Source organism: Ictidomys tridecemlineatus, chromosome 12, assembly GCF_052094955.1.
Source record: "Ictidomys tridecemlineatus isolate mIctTri1 chromosome 12, mIctTri1.hap1, whole genome shotgun sequence".
NCBI lineage: Eukaryota > Metazoa > Chordata > Mammalia > Rodentia > Sciuridae > Ictidomys > Ictidomys tridecemlineatus.
In genome coordinates, this window is record NC_135488.1 from 37,774,687 (window position 1) to 37,802,474 (window position 27,788).

At 45.0% G+C, this 27,788-nt stretch overlaps 2 protein-coding genes across 10 annotated transcripts in view; one reads left to right on the plus strand and one right to left on the minus strand.

Annotated features, from left to right (window-relative positions):
* Positions 1–13: 13 nt before the first annotated feature.
* On the plus strand, positions 14–8,068 carry Unc50 (unc-50 inner nuclear membrane RNA binding protein). Of its 3 annotated transcripts, none has more exons than XM_005339607.4 (6): positions 14–172; positions 1,200–1,483; positions 2,568–2,688; positions 5,689–5,828; positions 5,911–6,012; positions 7,751–8,068. In XM_005339607.4, exons 2-6 carry the CDS (start codon positions 1,204–1,206, stop codon positions 7,885–7,887), a joined length of 780 nt encoding a protein of 259 aa, XP_005339664.1. In that variant the 5' UTR covers positions 14–172; positions 1,200–1,203; the 3' UTR covers positions 7,888–8,068. The 3 variants fall into 3 exon arrangements, with proteins under 3 accessions (XP_005339664.1, XP_021575265.1, XP_021575264.1); XM_021719589.3 differs by having other exon boundaries at positions 22–172; positions 1,204–1,483; XM_021719590.3 differs by lacking the exon at positions 5,911–6,012.
* A 366-nt stretch (positions 8,069–8,434) lies between these two features.
* Mgat4a (alpha-1,3-mannosyl-glycoprotein 4-beta-N-acetylglucosaminyltransferase A) overlaps positions 8,435–27,788 on the minus strand; it is a 92,882-nt gene continuing 73,528 nt past the window's right edge. For all 7 annotated transcript variants that reach the window (XM_078028521.1, XM_078028520.1, XM_078028519.1 and 4 more), the window contains 8 exons: positions 24,795–24,909; positions 23,723–23,853; positions 21,905–22,012; positions 21,606–21,799; positions 19,213–19,291; positions 18,529–18,595; positions 14,112–14,224; positions 8,435–13,983 (listed from right to left, as the gene is read on the minus strand). In XM_078028521.1, coding sequence (XP_077884647.1) covers positions 13,957–13,983; positions 14,112–14,224; positions 18,529–18,595; positions 19,213–19,291; positions 21,606–21,799; positions 21,905–22,012; positions 23,723–23,853; positions 24,795–24,909 — 834 coding nt within the window. In that variant the 3' untranslated portion in view covers positions 8,435–13,956. The remainder of the gene's footprint in view (positions 13,984–14,111; positions 14,225–18,528; positions 18,596–19,212; positions 19,292–21,605; positions 21,800–21,904; positions 22,013–23,722; positions 23,854–24,794; positions 24,910–27,788) is intronic.

A 27,788-nucleotide genomic window follows, 5' to 3' on the forward strand; every position in this document is an offset into this window, starting at 1 on the left:
CCGAGGGGCAGCGCATGCGTAGCGGAAATGGGCGCTCGTGACGTCAGCAAGACGCGCCCCGAGCGCCGGCTACGTTGCGGAAGGGAAGTCGCCCGGGCAGCGGCTGGGCTCGGCTGCTAGGCGGAGGTGGCGGGTAGCTCGGCTCCGGGCCGAGGCCGCAGTAGAGCTCCAGGTGAGCCCCGAGGACTGCTCCACCCGCGCGCGACTGTTGTTCGCGCCGGGGGCCGTGTCTTCCGGCTGCTCGCGGCCCCGCGTCACGGCGGCTGGGGAGTGACCATGCCCGTGTCCGGCCCCTCTCGGGCCTCAGGCCCGCGGTCGAGTTCCTGGAGAAAATCAAAGTCGCCCATTTACATGGGAATCTCAGAGAGTTTTTAGTATAAGCATGTCCGACATGTTGCGTGGGACTCCTAATTCGTTCCTTGCTCGAAATTCAAATGTAACTGGGCGGTCTGTACCTTTATTTGCTAAACCTGGCAGCCATACCCGAGGCCCCGGGCGAATGGAGAAGAGCTGGGCGGGGCGGGGCACTGTCCGCGTCCCAGAGGCCGACGAAGCGTAGTAGGGGCGTCGGGCTGCGCTCACCAGCCTTGGCCTGGCCGACTGGTCTCCCACGCTGTCATGCCTCCTGCTGAACTGCCCTGGGAGTAAAGCGCTAGGGATTGGATATTTGCTTTGTTTTTATGTCGCATTCTGATGAACAAGGAGCTTGCTGGCCTTACGCTGATGAACCTGTGTGGAAAAGCTATTGTACCTCTTCGGTAACGTTGCGTTCTAATCGGCTTCAACTAAGGTTTTCCCTTAAGGGCTTGGTGGTTACGTTCCAATCGTGGCTCCATCACTGTCTTCGTGCTCATAGGGAGGTCACTTCACCTCCCTGTGCCTCTCCCTCTGCCAACATTAGCTACCTGGGAGGGCTGTCTGAGGATCGAGTGAGGTGAAGTGTGGGAACAGCCTGGACCCTGGATAAGTGTTAGATGGTTCTGAATCCCATAGTGTTGCCCTGGCCTGAAGTGGGCAGCAGTTCTCCAGCCTCAAGACAAGCCTCAGTACCAACTCCAGTTGCTTTTGACCCCTGACCCTTCTGAAGGGTGGAAGAGAAAATGTAAAGTGACCTCCTTGCCAAATAACACAGAAGAGGGGTGCTGATAGCCAAACGTTTCTTCATATTGCATGTAAAAGAATTGTTTTCTTCCATCTAGGAAGATGTTACCAAGTACTTCAGTGAATTCCTCAGTGCAGGGGAACGGAGTCTTGAATTCCAGGGATGCAGCAAGACACACGGCTGGAGCAAAACGCTACAAATACCTCAGGAGGCTTTTTCGATTTCGCCAGATGGACTTTGAGTTTGCTGCCTGGCAGATGCTCTACCTGTTCACTTCCCCACAGAGGGTTTATAGGAACTTTCATTACCGGAAACAGACAAAGGACCAGTGGGCCAGAGATGACCCTGCTTTCTTGGTCTTATTAAGTATCTGGCTCTGTGGTAAGTGTTAGTTTCTGCAATAGAGTTGAAGAACAAATTGAGCTTTTCAGATTAGGCTTATCATTTGAAGGATTCTTTGATATAATGTGTTTTGGGTTCAAATTTGGGGATATCTGAAGCTGTTTTTTCTATACCTTCAAAAATCACAGGAAAGGTTAATTATTCCTAGTTCTACAGGTCTCAATCCAATGCCAGAGTAAATTAAATTGCTGCTTTGGGACCTCGAAGAGCAGGGGGAAAAATTCACTTCATGTCTTTTAACTATAGTGAACCAATACCCAAACTCCAACTTGCTGTGAAAAAGAATGTCAGGATTGGACATGGTATTTCACGATTAAGTAAATCCAGAGAGTTCCAAAATAGCAACATGAACTTGAAAACCTGTTTTTAAGTTCTCCAGTAGTATAATGAAAGTGCATCAGTCACAAGTGATAGAGTGTTTTTCACTTTTAACTGGACTTAAAATACATGAGTGCCTTTTCTGTCCGGTCGTGTTTGGAATGCTGGCCTGTCACCGTAAACTACCTACCTCAACAAACAATCTATCTATAGCCCAGGGTGGTTCCCGGTTGCTACATCAGTTACATATGACACATCCTGGGAGTTTTGTTTTGGTCTGTCTGTCTCACTAGTCTATGGGTCTTTGGAGGCCAAGAGTGTCACTTGCCTTTCCATTGCTATAACAAAATACTTGAGAAACAATTTATAAGGAGGGAATTTTTATTTTGGCTCATGGTTTCAGGGGTATGAATTCATGGTCACTTGACCCTGTTGCTGTATTGAAGCAAAACATCATGGTGGGGAGTTCATGGTAGAGGAAAACTGCTCATCTCCCAATGGCCAGGAAACAGGAAGGGGCCAGGGTCCCAATCTCCCCTTCAAGGGCACACTCCCAGTGACCTAACTTCCTTCCACTAGGCCCCACCTCCTAAAGGTTCTATCAGCTCCTGGTAGCACCAGGGTTGGCAATTGAGCCTTTAGTACATGGGCCTTTGGGGGGCATGTAAGGACCAAACCCTGACACCAAGGCCAGTGCCCTGTACCCAGCGAGTGTCTGAGTGAATCTTGTGAATCTTTCTTTCAGTATCCACTATAGGATTTGGCTTTGTGCTGGACATGGGATTTTTTGAGACGATAAAGCTTCTCCTATGGGTCGTGTTCATAGATTGTGTGGGTGTTGGTCTTCTGATATCAACTTTAATGTGGTAAGTAATTAACTTTGGCTTTGCAGTTACTGTGGACACTCCATTTGTTCACCTCAGAGGTACATACCTGATGGAACATACCTGACACCAAGATGGAGTGGTGTGCCCTGTATTAGGAAAACAGGATGGAATATTTTAGTCACAGTGTGACTTGGGTTCAAATGCCAGTGCAGCCATTTGTGTCATGCATAGTCCAAGTCTCACCTTTTGTAAAATGAATTACCTGTTTTGTCAGATTTTTGAGAGGATTGTGGTATAATAAGCACTTGGAATGTACTTAAGTGCTAAGTCTAATGTAGCTATTAATATCTTAAACAAAACTTCAAGACTAGAACCTTTGGTGATACCAACCTTTTATTTTCTTTGTAAGTTCTGACTCATAAAGTGCAGGTTTTGTATGTACTAGGTAGTTAATAAATGCTTTGTACTATTAATGTAAAATTTTTAAATGAGGCCATAGTTAATATTGCTAACTAATTACATTTATTACAAAGCTACCCAGGAAAATGGCACAGTCTTAAAAAAAAAAAAATCGAGAAACGAGGCTTTCAAAGGAATCGTTTATAGCAAGTGTTCTGCCCTGAATGCAGTGATTCTGGAGGCCCCAGAAATGGTGTTGTCCAGTTGAGCACTTTGGATATGAATTTATATCGTAGTGTGAGTTAAATAGATACTATCTTTGAGAACCAGTGTTTGAGCTGTGAATCCTGTGAGGAACTAAAACTAGAAAGGATTCCATGTAACCGTGGCCCTACCAGAGGTCCACTGGAACCAGCATGAAGGGGAAACATGGGACCTCTGACCGCTGGTACCTGGACTTGCAGGTGCAGAGGCACAGAAGTGAGAGACAGCATGCCAGGTCTGGGGTAGAGAGGGACCCTGAGGGCGACTAGGGAGGAGATGAGACTAGAGAAGTCAACCTCGATGCCATTCAGAAAAAAGAGGACCTGTTCTCCCAGGCTGCACGTGTGACTGGAGGGTAGAGAGGTGGAGCTCAGGCCTCGGGAGGGAGGGAATCATGTCAGTTTCACGCTTAACAAAGTCTTCCCTGGCAGTGAACGAGGAGGTGGAAAAGGGTCAAGGCCAGAGAGTTGGCAGGGGCTCTGCGAAGAGCAGAGGGTGCCCAGAGTAGTGTGGTGGTAACAGTCGGGTGGACTGAAGAGCATCCCATGGAAACAGGATATGGTGAGGGACAGGAAAGAGATGGGGCGGCCACAGCCTCCTTCAGGATGGCCTGCGACAAGTGCAGATGAGCATGCCATGTCAGGTGTGCAGAGCTCAGGGGGCCCGTGGAGTTCAGGGGGCATGCGGAATATTTAGTGGAAGTGAGGGTCAATGGGCCTGAGGTCTCTATTCTGATTTGAAACTTGGAGACCAGAGTCTGGCCCAAGATGTGGATGTGAGTGGTGTCCTTGATGCAGGTGGGAGGGAGCTCTCTGAAGGAACAGCTCTCTCCCATTGACGGTGAGCAGGGGAACAGAACTCCTGAGGGTGAGCCACATGCTATTACATGAAAGTCTTTTTCATTCAAAATTATTTAATCATACATATTTGTGGTGTCCTCTGCAGTGATTGGATACATGTATACAATGTGTAATGATCAGATCAAGGTAATTAGCATTTCCAGCTCCTTTAAATTTTTTGTGTTGGGAACCTTTGAATTTCTAGTTCTTTGTAAAGTGTACAATAAATCGATGTGAACCATAGGCACCCCCTGTGCTGTGGAGCAGAGTTCAGGCCTCCTGTCTAACTGGCTTTGGATACCCATGACCCAGCTTCCTGCAACCACCTCCCCGCCCTTCCCTGCCTCTGGTTCCACTCTTTAGATGAAGAAGTGAGGGACTGTTTATTACACTGCACCATGTTCTTCCTGTTTCTTTATTTTCTATTTTTATCTCCTCTATAGGAAGAGAATTTTCTTAATTGTGTCCTTGAATTGAAATGCCTTGGCACATAGAAAAGGTACATTGAATTTCCACAAATGACCCGCGTTGTTCTTTGAAGAGCTCCCTTTTTGTTTCGTGGACTTTATCCCCTTCAGTCACTCACCACTTACCTGAGTTGATGGCCGCGCAGAGAACAGTGACAGCTGAGTAATTCGTATTCCTGTGGCTGGACATGCTGCCGGCCCTCTTCCCTTTGTCTCTTCCTGTCCTCCTCACCTTTTAATAGGGAGTTGACTTGCCTTGGTCACTGTGTTCTCCTGGTGATATCCTTCAGGTTCATGGCTGTCAAGATCCCCCCACACTGAAGCTTCTGTTCTAGTTCGACCTCGCTCTCCCCCAAGCTGCGGACTTCCTGCCCATCTCTGGACTCCATGCTGGCGGCTCCTTCAACATCCCCAGTCCAGCTCCAGGCTCCCCTTGACTCTTCCTTATTTCTCAGACCCCCTCTGACATTAATCCTGTTGGCTCTGCTCCCAGTCCAGAATGTCTTGCATCCCCCACCTCCATTGCTCCTGCTGCTCTGGGCTCTTGTCCGCAGCAGCCTTCCCTCTCCCTCCTTGACTTGTCACTATAGTCTGTTCTCAGACTGGCCACAGAGACCCTGCAGAACATTTCAGCCAGGCACTGCTTGCCAGCCCCATGGCTTCTCTCTCCACCAACAGTGAAAGCCACATCTTAGAGTGGCCACAGGCACCAGGAAATCTGGCTCCGCTTTCTCTTCGGGCTTCCCTTCCTGGTTCCTCCCTCCAGGCACACCTGCCTTCTTAACCTTTCCTTCAGGAAGCCAGGTGCCACCACTGCCCTCTGGTCTTTACCCCAACATAACTTTGACTAGAAAATTTGTGCATATTCTGTCCTTGTTGCTGCTGTGCTTTTCTCTATGGCACCCTCTGACAGACGCCAGCGTTCCGTGTCCTCCCTCTAGAGAGAGCCTGGAGCACCAGCTCACCCTGAGCTCCAGAATCTAGAGCAGTGTCTGATCTGTAGAAGGCAATAAGTGCAAATAGAGTTGATTTTACTGTATTATGAAGGGAATCTTAATCTCACCCTTTAGGTTCATCTCCAACAAGTATCTAGTAAAGCGACAGAGCAGAGACTGTGACGTGGAGTGGGGCTACGCCTTTGACGTGCACCTCAATGCCTTCTACCCACTCCTGGTCATTCTGCATTTCATCCAGCTGTTCTTCATCAACCGTAAGTAAGACTTACTTCTCATCTGTCGCCCGTGCTCCCTGTGTGCACTGGGAAGAGACTCACTGTGCATTTCTCCTGGCAGATGTTATCCTAACAGACACATTTATTGGATATTTAGTTGGAAATACCTTATGGCTGATTGCAGTTGGCTATTACATCTATGTAACCTTCCTAGGATACAGTGGTAAGTACTGTAAGAAATTGGGTGGGTGCCTGCGTAGATGACAGGGAGGGGTCAAGTTGTAACACATATGGAGCACTGACAGGCCCTGCCCCAAGTATATTATGTAATCCTTATAACAATGATGATACAGGTTCACTTGTTCCCATTTTCCAGTGAGGAAACTGCAAAAGATTAACTTGTCTATGGTCTCCCAGCTAGAAAGTGGTCTAGCTGGTATATGACAAATTTCATAATCTCCTGGCACCGTGTTAAATCATGCTGACATCTCCAAGCTGCTGGCAGGAGTTGGTCTCCCGTCTCTTCTGCATGTTCAGTTCCAGGTCACTGATACCAGGGCAGAGTAGGGAAGGGTCTGGGCTTGCAGGCCTGTGACTGGAGCTGTTGAAAACATTTTTGCACCATTTTCTTTTTTTGTGATCATGTATGGTTCTGTAGATGATCACAGACAATTAGACCCAACTTTTATTGACCTCAGCATATGTTTGCCAATTTACTTTTTTTGTTGTTGTTGTTACCAGAGATTGAACTTGGGCATTTGGCCACTGAGCCACATCCCCAGCCCTATTTTGTATTTTATTGGAGACAGCATCTCTTTGAGTTGCTTAGTAGCTCACTTTTGCTGAGGCTGGCTTTGAACTTGAGACTCTCCTCCTTCAGCCTCCTGAGCCGCTTGGGATTACAGGTGTGCACCATGGTGCCTGGCCTGCCAATTTACTCTTAAATCCTGTTGTCAGCTCATTTTACTTAATATGAATAACATTCTTACATTAGTCTTCAAGCATATTATCTCTTACGAGCCAGGTGTGGTAGGTAGTGCATGCCTATAATCTCAGCTGTTCAGGAAGCAGGAGAGTCAAAAGCTGGAGGTCAGGCTGGGGATGTAGTTCAGAGCTGGAGCATTCGACTAGCATGTTTGAGATCCTGAGTTTGATCTCCCAGTACCAGCCTCCAAAAAAGGCTCTCCAGTGGAAAATAAAATCTAGAGCTCCCACATATTTTAGCCCTTCCTGTTCTTGCTGTCAGCAGCTTTTACTTTCCTCAGACTGGTCCTCTGGATAGAGCTGTTCCCAGCTCTCAGCTGATTTGCCAGGATCTTATCCCCTTCGCTGCACTGCCTGGTGTAGGCACTGCCAGTCCTTCCCCTGCTCTAGGGCCGGGTTTGTGACCAGATTCAAGCTTCTGGTTGTCACATAATTGGGGAAGGTTGTGGTCGGTGTCCTGGTGCAACACTTGGCCCTCCTATGTGGGGAACACTCTCCTGGGATCTTTCTGTGGGCAACACATTCCAAGTCTGCAGAGGGGGCCCCTGGACTAAGTGATATCTGGGAACCGTGGGGGTATAATGGCTTTTGCACTGGAAACTTTCAAATGGCTGATTTTTTCCCCCCTCCGTCATCATCTGTCTCAGTACCTTAAGATGGGCTTCTGAGGTGGTCACTGTCCTGGTCAGTATTTGTAATGTCCCTCGCTCAGTCCTAAGGGTAGCAAGACAGTATTTATAGTTCTACAAACAGCACCACGTACCTTTTTAAAAACATTTTTAGTTGTAGAAGGACCCCTTTATTTTAATGTGGTGCCGAGGATCAAACCTAGTGCCTCAGATGAGCTGGGCAAGGGCTCTACCACTTGAGCCACAGACCTGCATCACGCGCTTTTTGGTCCCACATGTTGAAGAGCAAGCCGTGTTTTGGAATGTTCACTTTTTTTAAGAAATAATTTGGATTTCTTTCCCTTCCAGCATTGCCCTTTTTGAAAAACACAGTAATTCTTCTCTACCCATTTGCACCTCTGATCCTACTGTATGGGCTGTCGCTGGCACTAGGCTGGAACTTCACCCGTGCTCTGTGTTCTTTCTATAAGTATCGAGTGAAATGAAGAGAAAGGTGGCAGTACCCAGCTTGACTGTGTCAACAGTATTGGTGAGGTGATGATTTCTTGTAAAACTTGTAAATAAACGCTTTGTAGATATCTTAAAGGTGTAAAGTTTACAGATTTGAGGAGATATGCTAACACTGTGGTCAAGTACATTCCTTTAATAAATATTTTTTAAACTAAAGCATGCATGTGGTAATATGGGCACCCAGGAGCTATACATAACTTTCATATGAATTGATTTTGGACAACGGGCTACCCTCAGTCTTCACCAAGCCTCTTTAACCTGAGGTGCAGCTGCGTAGTAGAGGCTCTGTTGTCACTGACAGTGTGGCTTGCCGAGAAAGGAGGGCACAAAGCACAAACTCCCACTATACACTAGCCTGAGGCAGTGCTGGGGGCTAAGCAAACACCTGTGTAAACAGTGGCCATCTGGGTCTGACAGCAGGGCTATACCCTTTTCAAAACACATAGGATCCACTCCTGTTTCTAACTGAAAAGAAATTCCTTTCAGTGCTAATTTTATTAGAAGAAATCTTGAATCAGCACGGCTTTTTAAATCTCTTTATTTCAAATACACATGAACAGTTGTGGCACAGAGAAACAGTGATGAAAGGCACAGTCAACAGGACCAGTTATTAGGTTTTCAATTATAGCAGCAAATTGAAAATAAATATTCTTCCTTTAAAAATCCAATAGGTACCTAAAATATTACTACAGATATTAACCGTTCAACACATCTAGACATTAAGGAAAATATGTACATTTAGGAAGAAAAAAAAACATCTGGTACAACCTGGCAGAGATTGTTCAGGCAGCTTCTCCAAGGGATGCCTCCAGAAACATCCCCAAATGCAAAGACAGCCTTTCCAAGGAAAGTGCTCTGAATGAGACATGCTTAGTTCTTCATTCCATGAAGGAAACACAACTGTTAGGCTTAGCAGACTTTAAATCTTCCTTAGAAAACATCACTGGCTATACCGAAATGAAAATATCAAATCTGCTGGCAGTGCATCTTACAGTACTGTCGATATCCGCCATTTTTAAGGCTCAGAGAGAATGTCTTCAAGAGATTTTTACCAAAGTTGAGCAGACATCGAGCACTTTGAACAAATAACGGGATGCTAATCAGGGTAAGGTACAAACCAACCTTTGATTCTGGGACAGCTGCTAATTACTAATACAGTGAAACACCTAGGAGCGAGCGGTACAAAAGAGCCTGCCTGACGTCTGAGGGTATTCCAGCGTTCACAGTCCTCAGTCAGAGCCGTTAGCACCGCTGCCCTGGACATTGGACTGCAGCATTAACTGTGGGCACAGTGCTCTGCCTCCTTCCCAGCTCACTTCACTGCCTTTTTTCCCTACAGTGCCAGGGGCAGGACCCCGGGACCTGGCACACACAGGCCAGTGCTCTACCCCGGATCTGCACCCTAGCCCACCCTACTGTCTTGAACATCTCCTTCCTCTCAGTTCCAACAACCCAGAGCGCCAGCTCTTCCTCTGTCTGTTCTTTGACAATGGTCTGATTGGTGCCCAAACCGGAGAAGGGGGTGCCAAAGGTGGGAAGAGTTTAATATAACGATGACACAGGGTTTGGGTGACAAACCCTCACTTGGCTGCTTTTCCTAATACTGCTTTAGTAGTCTTTTTAGCATCGTATGTTGACATGCATTAAAGAAATAAAGTAAGCATACTAGTTAGCATATATCTGTTAAGATTAAGAATTTAAAATTTCACACTATCAAACTAAATTTTACACATTATAAATACTGCTACATAGCTTGGAAAAGTTGCTTTTATAAAGGGATTGAGCTGGAAATCTAAGTTTCCTTTTAACACAAAGATGTGATGATGACACATTTGCAATCTTGAAAGTTTGTAGTTTCTAATTTCCTTATTCTTAAATCAAGGGTATGGCAACATAGTAAAGATGAGCACAAAAATTAATGGATAAACCAAACTAAAAGTGAACCCCATTTGCAATTAACGGCTTGAAAGCAGAGAGGTATTTTGGAAAACATTCTCAAAGTACAAAAATGGGGTTGGCACAAATAGGGTTTGATCTGTGCTAGGTAATAAAGTTTTGATTAAAAAAAATAAGTCCCTCATAACAGAATAAATTACTATGTAATCTCTACATATAAGGAGGAGTTATTTTTCTCTTAATTTGGTGTCCTGGAATACCACTGTTTATTCTTTTGTATACTTCTGACAGGTTCAGAGCAGTCTATTCTAAATCATGAATATCTCACCTAGAAAAAAAGGCTCCTCACATTTCGATTCCTATAATCTCGTTCTAACAGTTCTTGTATAAAACATTACATTTTACCAACAAACTTCCAACAAAGACTGAGATCTCTGGCACAAAACATCCTAGCTGAGGCCCAGGACTACAATTTACTAGTAGAGACTATTCGTGCACTTTTTTTTTTTTAAATCAAGAAATACCCAACATACTACAGACAATCAGGTACGAAGTCGTCTCCTCCTTACCTCTTCTAAATGACATTTTCTATTGCTGTACAGCAACTACCACAAATGTAGCAACCTAAAACTCCACCCATTTACTATCCTACAGTTCTGCAGGTCAGAAGTCACAGCAGACTCGAGTTCTCCAATTAGGGTCCCACAAAGCTAGGATCGAGGTGCTTGGCCAGGCTGGGTTCTTATGTGGAAACAAATCCATTTCCAAGCCCATGTATGAGCTTGTGGCCCGAGTCAGTTCCTGTGGCTATAGGGCTGTACATCTCATTTTCTTCGCTGGCAGCCAAAGCCTCCTGGCTCCTGGAGGCTGCCGGTATTCCTTCCCCTGTGACCCCCTCCACTCAGTTGCCTAGCGTTGGAGTTCTGCTTGGAGTCTATAACTTGGGCTACCAGACTTAGAAAACTGCTTTTAAAGGGCTCAGGAGACTGGATTAGTCGCCTCCAGATAATCTTTTGCTACATAACATTGCATAATCATGGATCATACAGTTCCACCCACACTCAAAGGGGAGGATATGATACAAGGTCCCAGGGAGGGAGTCACTCTTAGAATTCTGTCTACTAAACACACTGCTATTAACTGGAGCAATCTCCCCAGACATGCTATTTTCATATCACCAAACTTCTTTGAGGGACAGTACTGTTGGGAGACAATTTTGTTTTTTATTATTATGAAAGATTTAAAAGAAGCCTTTACAAATTTGTTCATGGCTTTTAAAATAACTGTACCTTCTAATTTTTTAGTTCAGCTGCTGATCTGAAAAGCTGCACAGAACCTTGGTTCAAAGACATCTCTAAGAGTTGAATATATACATGTATGTCTAGCCCGTCTGGATCCAAACCAAGAAAGCCTGGATCTTAGGTGCTAGAAATTGGTCCTCGACTTTCTCTTTTCGCCCCAAATACTCATTGCATTATAGCGTACGCCCATCTGCTTTTAACCCTGTCCTCAGAATCCTTTAATTCTGGTTTCTAAAGTGTTCACATTGTACTCCACACAGTAATGCCCATCAGAACTTTCTGCAATGATGGAAATGTTCTATATCTCTAGGGCCAATGTAGTAGCCACTAGTCACATGTGGCCACAAAGCACTGGAAACGTTGCAAGTTCAACTGCAGAACTAAATTTTTTATTAACTTAAAAAGCTACTGTGCGTCTAGTGACTAGTGCCTAGGCAGGCATGCACTGCTCAGGAGTCTGAATAGTTAACCTGGAATACACACCAGATGCCAATCCATGTCAGGTGGTGGGACTAACATATTAGTGACATTTTCCCCATTCATTATTTGGTACAAGTGGTTCAGTGTCAAGTTCAGGTACTCTGGTTCCAAGTGTTCTTGGCCCTCTGCTACCCGTCAGGGCCACCACTATAAATTCTTGCTTGGGGAAAGCAAGATTGCTCTCAATTGCCTAGCGGAGGACCTGGTGGAAAGGAGGAGCAACTAATGCTGAGGCCAGGCGAGTCCACTGCTGCAGTGAAGGACAGACAGAGAGGAAATGAGGCGCAGGCTGGCTGCAGGAGCTCAGAGACGACACGTCAGTCACAACTAGGCAGGGAGATGCGTGTGCATGGTGGGAGGGTGAAAGGCCAAGGGAGCAGAGGGAGGGAAGAGGCTGGCACAGCTGGTTCACATGCTCAGAGGCGACCACACCTTCCATGTGCCGGACACATTCTAGAAACAGGGAACAAAGCCATGGGAGGAAGGAGAGTCTCCGTGAATGATGGAAAGAATTCCAGGAACTGGAGAGAGGAGCAGAGGCTGGGGTGGGAGCTGCGCTGGCTGGGCCCAGTCTTTAAGAAGCCCTAACTAGTGGCCCGGGGAGCTACAGCACTTTGTCCTCCTAGGCTGGCTTTCCTTCTGAAGTCCCAGTTGCTACTGAGGAACCAGGGACCCTGGGGGTCTCCATCTGCACAGATTTTTAGCTGCTTCAGTAGTGGTTCAGAATGCCAAGGTGGTGCCTACATTTACAACAAAAGGCAAGTCCCTGTTTTGAAAGAAATTTGCTGATAGGCTCTGCGATGGGGAATTTAAAAACTTCAACTGAAATCTGACATCAAATCCTGGGCCACATGGTAGGTTTGCTGACCAAGGAAACTAAACATTCTACAACAGAGCGGGACAACAGAACCTGATGGGCATTTCCCAGCCTCCCCTTCATCTGGCACAGCAAGGGCAGCGTTGGACGCCATGCATCCCACATACTGGGCAGCAGTAAACTCCAGGCCAGAGGTCACCAGCCCTCGGCCTCAGTCAGGGCCCCTCAGAAAGCTCAGGGGATCCACCTGTAAACACCTGCCACACACTGTAACCCTGGGTGGCTGGAGTGGCCTGGCTGGCTCGACAGCTCCTAACTGTTTGAAAGGGAAGTACTCTGTGGAGACCGTCGATGGCTGAAGCCGGTGACACACTCTGCTGGCCGCAGTGACAGGATGTGGAACTGCCGCTGAAGGTGATGATTGCTCTGGAAACAGGTCAGATCACAATGCAGCAGAATAAAGCATTCTGGGAAAACATACAACTGCTATACTACCTTTTGCCACAAATCTATATAATAATTTTGTTTTTCTTTAAAATTATACACATCATGACCTATACAATAGCATTACCTAAAAACATTAACTCAGAAATGAGAGCAGATATAAAAGGTTCAACAAGAAAAGAGAATGCATATAACTCATGGATTACAGACAAAGATTAAAAAGGAAGGAAGGGTCTGCCACCTTCCCTACCAGAGACTTAGCGAGTGAGTCCGTGGCGATTCAGGTTGGCGCCGTCACACCCGCACACTGAGAGTCCTCAGACTGATTTTCTGTGGCTACATACCACACGCAGTATAGTAAAGCAACCCTCAAGAAGGATGTTGGTCTTTAAAATCTTGGCTTTAAGGAATGATAAATGCCTTTGAAAATATTTTGTTTAGAATCGCTGTGATTATAAAAGTACTTCAGTTAAGAAATCCATCTATAATCAATCTTAAATGGCAGTGCATTTGAAAAATGGCATTGATTTGTAATGTTTGCATTTTGAAAGAAAAATATAGAAAGAACTTAAAAAAGCAAGGTAACTGGTTCTCAAGAAAAGTACTGATTCAAAAATTTACTGCACAAAAATATGTACTCCTTAAGTGTTTCTAATAAATTAATTCCATACATTTTATGTATATTTATATATTTATATATAATCCCTGATAATCTATAAAAGAGGGTCTATAATAGTAAAATAAATGAACTTCAAAAGTACCCCCTTCATAAAATGTATTTAACATTAGTTTTCTCAAATTTAAGGAATGTAACAATATGTACAACTCGTATGTATTAGTATAATACCAAAACAGTACAAGTCCTATTAACAGGCTGTCATAATTGTAAAATGTTTGTATCAAGTTAAAATTGGAGAAGAGCATAGTTCAAATGAATACAATTATCTTCGGGAGATTCGCTTTCCAAGTGGAAACAGCAGTCGTCTTATCTACAGTAGATTCACAGAGGTAGTGTTCAAGTTTGGAAAAAAAAAAAAAAAAAAAGGTACATGCTTAACTATCTTTAACAGAGTCACCAGGAAAAAACGTGTTGGTTTCTTAGATGATCAATTAGTGATTTTTTTAATATGAATCTGAAACACAAAATAGTGAAAAGTATAAGGCAGTTAGTTAATGCTCAACTCCAAAAAGGCCTTACATGAAATATCAAACTAATAAAAACTCAGCATCTAAGTGGCTTCACTGATTAGTGTATTCTTACCTCGTTAAGAATGGCCCAGACAGCAGAGTTCTGAATGACTGACAGGCGAAAGGCCGAGATGGGGTTGAGGCTAGGATCTACCATTCCCTCCGCGACACCGTTCTCAAACTTTCCTTCAAAACAAAAATCAATACTTGCTGGACAGTCTGTGACAGCCACACATGAAACATCCCTGACTGAAGACGGGACAGGAACCCACCAAAATGTTTCTGTCCAGTGTCTCCAGTCAGGGCCTGGATGTCTTTCCCCCCTCTCCTCCTTTCACTCAGCTTTAAGAGTTTTCAAGTAGGGTATGCTTCAAGACATTGGAAGAAACCTATTTAATTAGGTAGAACTATACTTTTAAATTAAAAAAACAAAACAAAAATGTGTGTTCCTGCATCACCAACATTTTAGCAAATTGTGACTTGGAAAACCTTGCCAAAGTAAGACCTATGTGACTCCATCTGATTGCCTTCAAGGTTAAGTCCGGCATAACCAACCTCAGTGTTTGAATCAGGTCAAGAGCAGAGGCTGGCCTTGAGCAGGGGCTCAAGGCACATGTGTTCTTTCAAGGACTTGTCTGGAAGGGGCTGTGAAGGAACACCTCATCTACAGTGTCCATTTGTAATGCCACCAGAAATGACAAGCTGAAATGGCTCTCCTAGAGAAGGAGTGAAGCCAGGATCTTCTGTCAAGGGGACACGCTATTAAATTTTTCTTGCTGTAAGGAATACCTTCACAAAGAACAAAACAACAACAACAACAAAAAAAAAAAAAACAGCATGCTTTCACAAGTGATGAGAAAATGGTTCCTTCAGGGTCAAAGTCATTCTAAGCCAAGGGCTAGCAAATGTTCTCCATAAAGGGCAGTCTCTGTGAGCCACCAGGAAAACTGAGGAAAGGAGGCAGGTACTAATATAAAAAGAAAAACTCCCACAAATTCTTCATTGATGAAATTCAATATATAAAAACAAGTAACATTTCTGTATACTATGGGTGTTCTAAGGAGGATTTTGAAATATAGAAATATCTTTTTTACTAATACAGAGGTCCCAAATCACTGCTGGACCTGTAGTATGGGAGCCTATCTACTGTAAATGTGAATGGTAACTGGATTCGGGCCCCTCTGCAGGCCACCCTGGGCACTGGCTCCCGCCTAAGGGGGCTCCTCTGTGCTCTTTCCCGGCTCTCCTTGGTGAGTGTCCAGCTGAGCTCCAGGCTGCCCTGTACATAGCCACCGTCCTCCACTTTTTTACAACCCACTTCTCTACCACAGTCCATGGTGCCCTTAGCCTTGAACTTTCCCAAGTTCTGTTCCAAATTGGGCCCCAGAGGGAAGGCTGAGGAGCACCCTGTCCTTCTGGTCTGCCTCTACCCAGGGCAAAATCTGCACCCCACCCCGCCCCCACCGTCTCCAGCAGGGAGAACGCCCCTCTAGTTCGAGTGATACCTGCTTTGTGAGCAGAAGGCCGACTGTGGCAGCTTTTGGTATTCTGGGATCACTTCCCAGTGTGCTAGTGACGTGGCTTTCTAGCTGCCAAGCCGTGCGAGTGGCCTACTGGTCCCTGCTGAGCAGCAGAGTGGGGGCCAGGGTGGGTCAGCCGGATGCACGCAGCCAGTATGGACTACTATCACGCGAAGCCCGCCACACAGGCAGAGGGCCTGAGGCATGCCCACTGTTGTCCTTCGGTGGCCAGGCCTGGGCAAGGTACGGACACCTGCTGCAGGAGCCGCTGCACACAAGGCCAATAGCATTACTATCTTTCAAACCCTACTTAGCATAAACTTGGACCAACAGCATTGATACATTTTTCAAACCCTAATTAAGGTGGACCAGCAGCAGTGAACCGAGGGCACACTGGGCGGGTCCTCTGGGCACCGCAGGAGTCCTGCTCCTGTTCTTCAATGCATCCTGCCCTTACACTCGTCCTCCTGCTCTGTGGACTCAATCTTCAAATTCATGGGAACCCAGAAAGAAGAGGAACCTGAACATGAGCTGCCGGGGTCTCTGCCACTCTGGAGGGCGTGGCCTGCCAGTAAGAGCACGGCACTTCCGCTTCCTGCACTTGTGCAGACCCCTCCTGTGGGCAGCAGCAGGGAGGCAATCCTGTTTCCTCTCAAAACCCTGGTTTAACGGGAACAAGGAGGCTGAGCAAGGGTGACAGCCAGGCCCTGCCCTGTTACCTGCTTGCCTGGATCTGAGCTTCCATCTCTATCCCATGAGTGGAGGTTGGGTAGAGACTGGAGCTGCTCTCGTCTAGAACAGAGTTGGCGACAATGACAGTGGCAGCCCAAGGACAGAACTCAGCCCCAGCCTAGCAGCTGGCAGGAGAGCCCTGCGCTCTGGGCTGCACCTGGCAGAGCAGAGCTCCTACCACTGAGCACAGGCAGGGAGGTGACAGAGAGGGCCTGGTTCAGTACTGCAGACCCAGGACACTGGAGGTTTAGTAGATTCCCATGAATAAGAGCTTCTCACGTACACCTCCCCCCCACCCCCCGACAATCTTGAGTTTTAAATACTTTTTTTTAATGACTTCACCGGCGACAGCTGTTTGGGGAAGGTCTGTTAGGCCCTCACACCACCACTCACTGCAGCGCACGCCTTACAGGAGAGTTTTTATACTCAGATGACAAACATCAAACGCTCTTTATTTCTGAGGGCTTTTCAGTTACACGAGGTCCTCAGTTTGACAACTCGTAAGTTGTCTTCAGAGTCTAAGTACACGTGAGTTCATGGTCCAGGCAGTCAGTGTCTTCAAATGTCTGCAGCGCTATTAAACACACGTGTCTCTGTTTCCTATGCTGCTTTCATAATCTAGAACAGCTTTCTCAGAAATTAAATAGCTGGTAGGTAACAGGGGTCAAAAATGTCCTGGATACTCAACTAGTTTTGCATACACGTCTATAGATGGCCCTCACACGAAGACAACCAGCGTCATCCTGCCTGCCAGAACCACAGGGCACCACTCGGGGGAGCCCCTCCTCAGCTGGGTGACGCGTACCACAGGTAACTGCTCTAGGGGGCGCCCGAGGAAGGCCTCGCCCTCCAGACCTACAGGCCAACCTTCTCCCTGCCTGTGTGGTGTGGCACTGGGACGTGGTGTGGCACTGGGACATGGTGTGGCACTGGGACGTGGTGCAGCCGCCAGCTGGTGGGGCCTAGTGAAGCACGGAACTGTTTTAAAATGAAATGTCTCCTCCTCACTGAATCAGCATCTACCAAGTGACAGGAGCACAGGCAACCACCCAGACTGATCCCACTGAATTCGCCCCTCTCCCCAGGGCGAGAGAGAGGAGCTATGAAATGAGAGGGTCACACAGCAGAGGAGCGGGGCACGGTGTGACGCAGAGGAGGGGCGCTGAGCTGGTGAGGGAGGGTGCTGCAGGGTGGGCCTTACATGTCCCCCCAAGGCCCACGTGCTCCAGGTTTGGTCTCCAACTCTCACTCCTGGGAGGTAGTGGGACCCTTAGTTGGTAGGGCTTAGTAGAAGGAAGTTAGGTCACAGGGAGCGTGCCCGAAGGGGACATTGGGACAGCCATCATTTCCCAATCTCTCTCCCTGCTTCTCTGTCACACACTCCCACCGTGACGAATGCCTCCACCATAGGCCCTAAAGCAATAGGCCAACCAACCATGGAGGGAAACCTACAAAACTGTGAGTCAAACAAAAATGTTCTCTTTCTAAGGTGATTTCCACAGGTGTTTTGTCATAGCTACAGAAAACTAACAGAAGTGGGAGGCATTCATCAGGAGGAGAAACCACAAAGGATCAGTTGAGACAGAGGAAACAGCTACACGGCTGTACATAGGGCAGGAGGCACTGACTGGAGGAACAGCAGCCTTGGGTTTGGAGATACAAAGACTAAGAGGAAGGAAACAAGAAGTGAAGGGGGATGGGGGCTAAGGACTCTGACAGGGGAAAGTCACTGAAGATTCTGCCAAGGTCCACACTGTTGTCAGGACCATCACTGAGGTGACCAACACAGCCCCAGCTCTGAGATAGACACAGAGGGCACAGGGCATCCTCACAGATGGGGCAACTTGGGGTCTCAGGTAGGGAGAGGGGGTGTAGAGCATGACTCCAAAGGAGAAGTTCAGCCACCAGATAACAAGGACGGCAATGGCCAGTGGAGAAATGCCGGTGTTACAGGTGCTCAGAACAGGTGGCGATGGCCGCCCAGTGTCTCTGGCCATCTCCACACAGACCTGAGGCTCAGTAGCAATAAGAGGCAAAGGGCAAGAGGCAGTGGCCGCAGACTCGCTGTCGGTGAGGACCAGCAATGACATGGCCCGTGGGGGGCAGTGAAGGTGCCTTGGATGCCAAACCCACACTGGTAATCGCCATCTCAAGTTGCTTAACAGCTAATAAGAGTTTGAAATTACTTTAGGAATAGGTTCAGAAAGATAAAAGACATTGTACTAAAGTAGGTATTACCTATTCTGAAATAGCCATCTTCTAATCGTTTGTCTTTGGTTTCTTTGCTTATTTCCAAACCTTCTCTCTGAAATAAAACCAAAGTATTAATTTACAAGTAATTGCTTCTATGGAAACAGACGTGAGTCATGACAATGTCTTCACAAACTCAAGTGGCACTTGGGGCGCAGCTCTCACCAGAGAGCAGTGTCAGCCACCAAAACACTGGTCAGTAAAGGTGCTTTGTTTACCCATCATCTGAATCTGGATATAAAACATTGATGGCTGGAAAATTAGACACTAAATCTTGTACAGCAGTCAAGAACGTGTGTTGACTTGAAAGAAACCAGGTATTCCTAACAGAAAAATAAATTAATTTTGTATATTCACCAACAGGTACTTAAATGCCCAGTGGTATCTGGAGACTCAAAATAGAAACTCCAAATAAACACTGAAATAAACAGTCTTTTTTTTTCCTAGAACAAATGTCCACATTATTTTCCAACAGAAAACAAAATGAATGCTCTGTGAATGAGGATAGGGGCCAATATGCCGGGGCTCAATATTTCAAGACAATTTTAGATCACCCCCACTGGAGTCCCACAGACCATGAGATGTTCTTTCATCTCATTAACAAGAACAGCCTCACACCAGGGCTACAGGGATTAATTCCTCGGAAAGGGAAAGAGGAAGGAATTGTTGTACCTTAAGTGGCAAAACTTCAACAGTTGTGTTGAGCAGAATATCTCCTGGGTGCTCCTGGTTGCCACTGTGGAAGAGATAACTGAAATGCGACAGAAGAATGTGTGTCGGTTATTAGAGAAAGTTTTCATACAAAAAGTGCTAGTCACAGCAAGTTCAAAGACTAATTTTAGGCAATACAAATAATTTTAGTATTAGGAGAATGAAACTAAAAAGAGCTTCTTCCAAACCCTGAACACCATGTGTCACTATTTCAAACATTTGAAACATCATGAATTACACGACATACTGAGATAAACCTAACACACACTTGGTGTGAGCATGACATTCTCAGAACTAAATAGTGGGTATTTGTAAGTGTGGGAGGAATGGGACCAGATAGGAAGCAGGAAGTATATCTCAATACAAACCTAACTTAGGGTTAGTTACAGTGACTGATTAAAAGTTTAGGCTTAGCAGTCACAGAGACCTGATCCCTTGAGTAACTTTCACTAGTTTTCTGAGTGAGTTTCTTCCACCTACTACACATATTCCCACCTTCCACTATTTCAAGGAGTTTATGAGTTTAGCACCTGCGTGTTAAAAATAATCAGCCAGGTGTAAGTTACAGGTGATGACAGGATTGACAAAAGGGTATTTGTAAGCAAAAATCACCTGTGATGACAACTGATGTTTAAACTACACACAGAATTATACCTATCATTTTCCCATGAGAAAGACCTGTGTGTGTGTGTGTGTGTGTGTGTGTGTGTGAGAGAGAGAGAGAGAGAGAGAGAGAGAGAGAGAGAGAGAGAGAGAGAGAGAGAGAGAGACTGACTCTGTTGTCCAGAATGAACTCCTGGGTTTAAGTGATCCTTCCACCTCGGCATCTGGGGCTGCTTTTCCAGAAGGCACCTTGACTTGGAACACTGATCATACAACTGCAGACCCTTCACTATCTGCTAAACAGGCCCAAGCGGGGGCGAGGGCAGCCACATTAAGAGCACGTGAATGTGATCTGGAGCTTAGACTGAGTCAGAGATGTTAACCAGGTGACAATTCACTGCGGAACAACTCCAAACCAACTAGAAGTTTAGCAATGGATGAAGGAATCTATGGGGTGTTAAGTGGTCACTGAAATGCTCAGGACAGACCGGAACAGAAAAAGCAGGAGTACCAAGAAAAACAACGTGCCAACCCAGACATGACGGTGGCTTTGGGGTAGGGATTTTTTTTTTCTGACACTTCACACTTTTAAATTTTTTAATAAGGAACACATATGCAATCTGGAAGTATTTTTACAATGTATCATTTCTATAATGACGACTACAACTCCCCACCCCCTTAGCAAATAATCCACCATCAGGGAGTGGTTCCTTTTCTCTGTCCTAGGATGGGTGGGCTCCACACACAGTAGGAAATTCCTATCACCACAATTCCAGAAGAACTGTGTCACTATGTTATATTGTCCTCTCAACCACAAATAACTGTAAGGTTAAAATTACCTGACAGAGGGTTATTGCAAAAATACTGGCTGTAAAGAAATTTAACCTCCAATATGTAATTTCTTTATCAGATTTTTGATGGACACTTTTTCATTTGCTAAATAGTATATTATATATAGAAAACATAGATGTATATATAAAAACACAATACATAAAATAACTTACTTTCTTTTCCTGATTTCAAAAGCAAATTGCTCGCTGGGACTTCCACTTGGGAAGGCGAGATGCAGGTAGCTTCCCTCTTCCTCCCTCTAAACCCAACTGAAGCCCTGGACTCTGAGACTCGAGAAGACCAGGGCAGCGAGAAGATCAGCCCGCGAGGGATCGGGGGTCCAGGGAACAACAGGCTGGACGGTAGGTTTTCTTTCAACTAATATGTTCTAGACTCAGAGCCAGAGAAGCCAGCAACCTGGAAATGCCACCAGGATCAGAAGCAAAAGTCCTCCAAAGGCTGCTGTGGGCCTAAGGATGAGGAGGAGCACAGCCCGGCAAGATAACCTTCAGACCCAAACACGGAAGAGCGCTGCAAAGGCTGAGCAGGAGCTGGCTTCCGCACTCACCAGGCCATGCCACAGGGCTCCAAGGCCACTTAGGGGTGGCACGCCAGGCAACGGCACAGGAAACAGGGACAAGGCTCACCTGCCCCAGCCAGCCAGTCAGCATCAGCACAGGTCTAGTGGGGCCACCCTATCAGGGAGTGCCTTCCCTCCACAGGTGTCAATAAAACAAACCAGAGAACCAGAGTGCCACCTGATGGGGAGCAGCTCCCCTCCCTGAAGGAGCCACGCTGCAGGAAGCCGCCCAAGCCAAAGGTTCAAAGAAGACCCAGTCTCCTAACATGATGCCCAAAATGTCCAGCTTCCAATTTTCAAAAAGCACTCATTGCATCAAAAACAAGAAACAGTCACTGACCTTTCGACATTGACTGGCTTATCAAATTTGAACAAGATGTAGTCTCCAGCTATGGGGGTGATGGCCCAGAAGAAATCCTCCCCCATGTACGTTTTCTCCAGTGTGTGTCCTTGGTAAACCTTCAAGGAAGTAGACACCTCGGCAGGAGGGTTGACATGGATCTTGAGAAGTAATGGTTTCATGTAATCTTTATCCTAGCAGGAAAGAGACACGCCATTAAACAACACCTGCAGAAAATTACCAGCTACACACTGAACAACAAATGGTACATCATGAGAAAATCCAATCAAATCACTAACCGTGAGTTTCTGAATTTTTCCCGACAGTGATGAATGCAGACCAACGTGTTGGAAAAGGGACGGTCTGAAGCGAATGCGTAGGTTTGCTTTCTGTCTATCACAATGTTTCTAAATATTAAAAAAAAAAAAAAGTGCTATTGTTATATGATAAAGTGAGACCTTGTCCTTATCTGGAAAAATGAGAAGTCCTTTAGAAGAACACTGAAATCACAATTCCAGAGCATGTGATTTTTATGGTCCCCTTTGAGGTGTGAAGAGATTGCTGCACACCTGACAAAAGGCCATGATCCGGGGTTTAAAAATGGCAACAATAGGGGCTGGGGATGTGGCTCAAGCGGTATCGCGCTCGCCTGGCATGTGCGGGGCACTGGGTTCAATCCTCAGCACCACATAGAAATAAAGATGTTGTGTCCACCGAAAATTGAAAAATAAATATTAAAAAAATGGTAACAATAAGCCCAGCTAAGGGAAGAGCAGAGGGCTGGTTTCACCCATCCTTCAAGGCAGGTCAATAAAGATTTAATTTTGAAGGTTAAAATGCACCAACTTTGGAGGTTCCAAAATATCTTTAAATCAGGTAATAAAGAATTTGCCAAATATCTTTAAATCAGATAATAAAATAAAAAAATCTGCAAGTACTAAGAGGCACACATTGTTGGAATGTGAAGGTGGTGAACAGCTTTGTGTCCTATAATAAAAAATCCTGCAAGTCACACAGAAAATATAACTTAAGGCCTATATCTTAAAAATGGTTTGTTCAAATCAATTTATATGCTGAATTACTGTTAGAAAGTTCACAGATACTCCACTACTTCTCTGTGGTCCATGATTTGCTCTAAGAATTTATTGTTTGTAGGTTTTATTGTTGGTTTTTTAAACAAAGAGAACGCAACAATATCTCAAGGACCCCAGAAGGCAGAGTCTTAAAAACCAGCAGGCAGGATGATCAAAGCTCCCAGGACACGGGCCTGAAGCCAGATTTCACAAATAAGGCAACCCCCTAACAACAGGGCTTAGAATATTCACTCAACATTATGTGTTACAATTGATAAGAATTGACATGTTTATATTTTGATTATGCTTACACCAAATACATAAAAAGTTGAAGAATTATATTCCCCCAGAGGTATGATTCAAATTGGACAAGGAAATAAATCTTTTTTTTTTTTTAATGCGGTGCTGAGGATCGAACCCAGGGCCTCATGAGTGCAAGGCAAGCATTCTACCACTGAGCTACAATCCCAACCCTCTATTTACTTTTTATACTAAGAATTTTGGAAAGAATTTGCTGTCTGAGTGTCTGAAGCAAAAGCTGTCATTCACTTACTTATCTGCCACCCTCATCCTAAAGGTGAGCACACTGCTATGTTGCTAGCAGTCAGACACCAGAAGTGCCTTGACTTATTATTTTGGCATAGGTATTACTTCTATCTTATTCATTATTCCAGATAGAGTCTGATTTGTCCCCAAAGTATTTGGAAAATGAGGATTGGCAGAGAATAAGAAGAAAACAAACTGAAACACCCACAGGACAGGTGGGATCAGTATTAACAGCCAATAACAGAACAGAGAAAGGCCACTGTCCTGCAACAGGCTTTCCTGCTTCAAGGGGTTTCCCAATATTTTAAAAGTCTTCGAAACATTGGAATTTTTCACCAATTTGAGAAAGACCACAAGCAGTGGAAACACCGCCTTCTCCCAGCTGCCTCATTCAACTGTCACTGGCCAAATCTGGCTCCCCAAAACCCACAAAAGCCACATTCATTCAGAACAAAATAGAGTCGCAACTCCCACCCGCCTCCTGCAGAATTAACTTACTGCATCTTTTTCAGGGTTACAGACTTTGACCCAGAGAATGTGGTCCAGGAGCCAATCGATGGGTTTCTCCTTATAGAACATAAATATGAATTCTACGATCAGAGTGAGGTCTGGCGCTTGGAACATTTTACCTGAAAAGACAATAAAGAAACAGGTCATCAAAATCATACGTGAAATCTGAACACTAAGTACATTGATCAAAGCTAGTGCTCTCAGCTACAAATCCCCCTATCTCCCACTTGCACCATCAAAAACAGACAAACTCGCTCTAGCTAGGCATCTACTCGCTCAAGCTGTCACCTGGGTATACACAGAAGTAGTGACCTCCTGACATTATTACAAAATCTATCACTACTGGCTCAAAGGAGTCAAAGAGCAAGTCAGAGTCTTCTTTCATGTCTTACTAAGATTCTTCCTATAAAGAAAGGAACAAGAGAGGTTTAGGTAAAAAGAAAATTATCTAAATCAATAAATAAAAAAGAACAATGAAAAGGAATCCCAATTGTGTTTTTAATGAAACCTTCACAAGATGTTTCTGAATCTTAAATAAGTTCTGAGCTGAGTGACCAACAAGGTCAGAGATCCAGGTTCCAAGACCTAACTTTTTAAAATAACATCGGAAGTGAAATGTCTGAGTACTTTTTAAAAACACATAAATTTCCTTCAAGTCTGAAACTTGAAGCATATTCTCTTCATTGGCTAATTTAGGAATATTAAACCTAAAAGGTCTTAAACGAGTACCCCAAGCCATTAATGAAAAAAACAAAGTGAATAAAAAGGAACCCTCTCTGAATGCCAATCCTGGGGTGACAACGGAACTGCTGGGTGTCAGGAGAAGAAACCAGACATGCTCCTAGGACGGAGGCTGGCACGGTGTTGGTCTCTGGATACTCCAAACTCTGTCTGGGGCTGACTTTCATCTTTTCAAACTAAGAAACGGACATATGTTCAAAAACAATCCATTCCCATAGTGGGGAAAAAAGCAAATTTAAGATCAAAAAAAGCAATTGGTTTAAGATTCTGAGAATCAATTATTTTTCTGAAAAGTAGATAAATCTTATACTTTTCTTACCAATGAAGCCCAGCTGGGAAAATTCTAGAATCATCCATTCCTCAGAAGAAAGTTGGAGTGCAAAATTTTTTATAGTATTAAAATAATTCTGTTTGACAATAATGTCATCTTCAAGCTAGAGAAAATTGAACAATCATATTAATAAATCAAAAAATTAACATGCAGATAGGACATTATTATGGAAAAACTCAAGCATACTTTCATCAGAAAAGTCAAGAAAACAATGGTCAAGAAAAAAAAAGTCATGAAAATACAAAAACTAGACTTCACTAAACATATTCAGAAAATAAAATGGAAGACACACACTGCGGTTCAACTAAATAACTCCTTTTCTATGGGAATCACTGTCCCTTTCCATCAACGGGTCCCTTTTGGTTCTTTTATGATGCTGAAGATTTAACACTATTTTTCCCCCTTTCAAAGGAAAATAAGTTTTTCAGTACTTTTAAATTTTTGCTTCTAGTCATGAAGTTAAAGAAAAGCCAGCAGCTTTCCTTCTCTACCCTTACCCTGCTAGTTAACCTATGTGAAAAGCTGGGTGGACATGCATTTGACACCTTCTGAATGCACATACAGACCAATATATGAGGTTCCCATATGCCAGAGTTTGGATCTACTAACTTCCCAAAGGCCACGTTTTGAAGACTTGGTTCCCAGTCCATGGCACCATGGGAGGTAGTGGGGCCTTTAGGAGGTGCCTGGTGGAAGGAATCAGGTTACTGGGTGTGTGCCCTGAAGGGGCTATTGGGACATTGGCCCCTCCTCTACCTTGATCTGCTTTCTGGCTGCCATTGGTCAATAATTTTGCTCCTTTGCACACTTTCCACCATGATGTTCTACTTTGCCAAAAGCCCAAAGCAACAGGGCCAAGCTGCCATGGACTGAAACTTCTGACACTGTGAGCCAAAAGTAACCTGTTCTGTTTGTAAGCTGATTGTCTCGTATTTGTTACAGTAACGGAAAGCTGACTCCCATACCATCCTTTGTGTCAATTTTATAAAAAGGATCATACCATGACACTGACATTTTTCTCTTAACACATCATGAGTATCTTACCAAGTAATAAACATCTACTGAAGTCATTTAGTTTAACAGTGTCTCATGGTTTATTCAGCTCTTCCCTGCTCACAAGCAGACATTCAGGTTGTTTCCTAGTTGTTGTCCACACAATGCTGCAATACTTACGCTTATACCTATATGTTAGTGCATTTCATTCCTGTAGAACACATCCCTAAAAGTTCCTTTTATATTAATAAACACCTACAAAATATTGAGAGCTGTGGCAATTCAGAGTGCTAGTTCCCCTGGGCTTTGCCAGTGCCCAGCGCACTGTGTGTGTGGAGTGTTGGCCAATACCAGAGAAGACAGAAATGGGGACCTTGGCCTGTGGAGAGCCCTCCTCCCCAGAGTCTCCTCTTACCAAACTGCATTTTGTTTCTGTTTCTGGCAGGACTCGGGTTTCAACCAGGGCCTTGTGCATGCTGGGCAGGCGCTCTACCACTGAGCTGCATACCCACCCTTCCCTCAAATATCAAAGCCACAAAAATATTTGATATCTGTAAGGTCCTTGCTTAGCATGTGGGTGTCCATCTTAAATGACAGCCACCATTTAAGGCTTTCCCGCCCAAGGATCTTTCTGAGAAAGGCTCACCACTCCCTCATACCAGCCCCACCCTTAACTGCCCACATTAGGACACTCCAAGCTCTAATCCCTGAGCCCCCCCCCCCAATAAAAGCCCAAACCTCAAGCCTGTGCCTCCTCTTTCCGTGTATGGAGAGATGGCCTTTATTTGTCAGCTCTCACCAACTCTTGTGTGTATCTCTGCCAAGTCTCCATCTTTCATTTCTTGCTGCCTGTCTCCCGGTTCCTCGCTTTCCTTTCAATAGCCTAAGAATATTTTTCCTTTTCTGATTTCAGTTATCATTTCTCATTACCTGAGTAATATTTGTCTTAGTGTTTGATTTTTCATGTACTTCAATACTGCGGGTTTTCTTCTTCCTATCCATGAAGAAGTACAGTGTTTGGAAAGGTACGCTATTGATGGGCTTGCCAACTATTTATTGAGCTTCTGTTGTACTGTGGACTAGTGATGAGTCCAAGGCCATCACTGAACAGGAAAGATGCGATTTACTTCCTTGGAGCCCAGAGGGGCTGAAGGGAAAGGCAGGCAAAGCACAGAGCCAAGTGACATTCAACCTTGCTTTTGGCAACAAGAGACACCTCCACTCATGCCTGAATGGCTATGCCCCACAGGAAGGACACAGAAGAGATGCATGGCAAGGATCCCCTCCAGCCCTTGAAGACCCACTGCAGCTGGCCGCCTCCCTGACCTGGGCCGCCAGGGCCTGCTCTCCACCTCCCAGTTCTGTCTCCTCCTTATGAGGGCTACGTAAATGGAATCACACTATGTAACCTCTGAGACTATGTAACAGTGAATCCCACCATTGTGTATAAACGCATCATTAAAAATATGGAAAAAATTTAAAAGAAAATATCCAATTAATGAAGAGGATTGTTCTCATTCAGAACAATTGTTCTCATTCAGAACAATTCCCTAAGATCCAAGCTGTGGATCAACAGTTTGATTCTGTTGGTTGTTTAGTATCCTACGTATGGATGTATCAATATGAAGTCACCTTATTGGCATCAGGTCAACACTGGCATTAGATCCGCCATTTCAGGTAGGCAGCCATTTTTATCTAAGGAGTCCTAGATTTCGATTTAGGAGCCATTTTATCTAGAGATCCTGAGGAACTGCTGCTTGGCCTCCCAAAGAACATGTGCCTACTAAAGGGTCCACCACATCCCAGCCCATGACATAACCCCTAAAGCAAGCTTGTGAAATTGCTCTTGCAGGTTATAAAGATGCTCTGTAAGTGACACTCACTTCTGCTCCCCTCAGAGGGACAGCCTTGTCAGTTTGCTCCATGCTCTGACAATAAACCTCGAGTGGTATTCTGGTGTGTGGTGTAGTTCTTGGACTTTTCGAGTGT

What these genes read in the sequence shown, in the direction of transcription:
- Unc50 (XM_005339607.4), top strand. Translation starts at nt 1,204, where the DNA reads ATGTTACCAAGTACTTCAGTGAATTCCTCAGTGCAGGGGAACGGAGTC. An exon ending in ATTAAGTATCTGGCTCTGTG is followed by an intron (nt 1,484 to 2,567) that starts GTAAGTGTTAGT and finishes TCTTTCTTTCAG; the next exon opens with TATCCACTATAGGATTTGGC. An exon ending in AACCTTCCTAGGATACAGTG is followed by an intron (nt 6,013 to 7,750) that starts GTAAGTACTGTA and finishes TTTCCCTTCCAG; the next exon opens with CATTGCCCTTTTTGAAAAAC.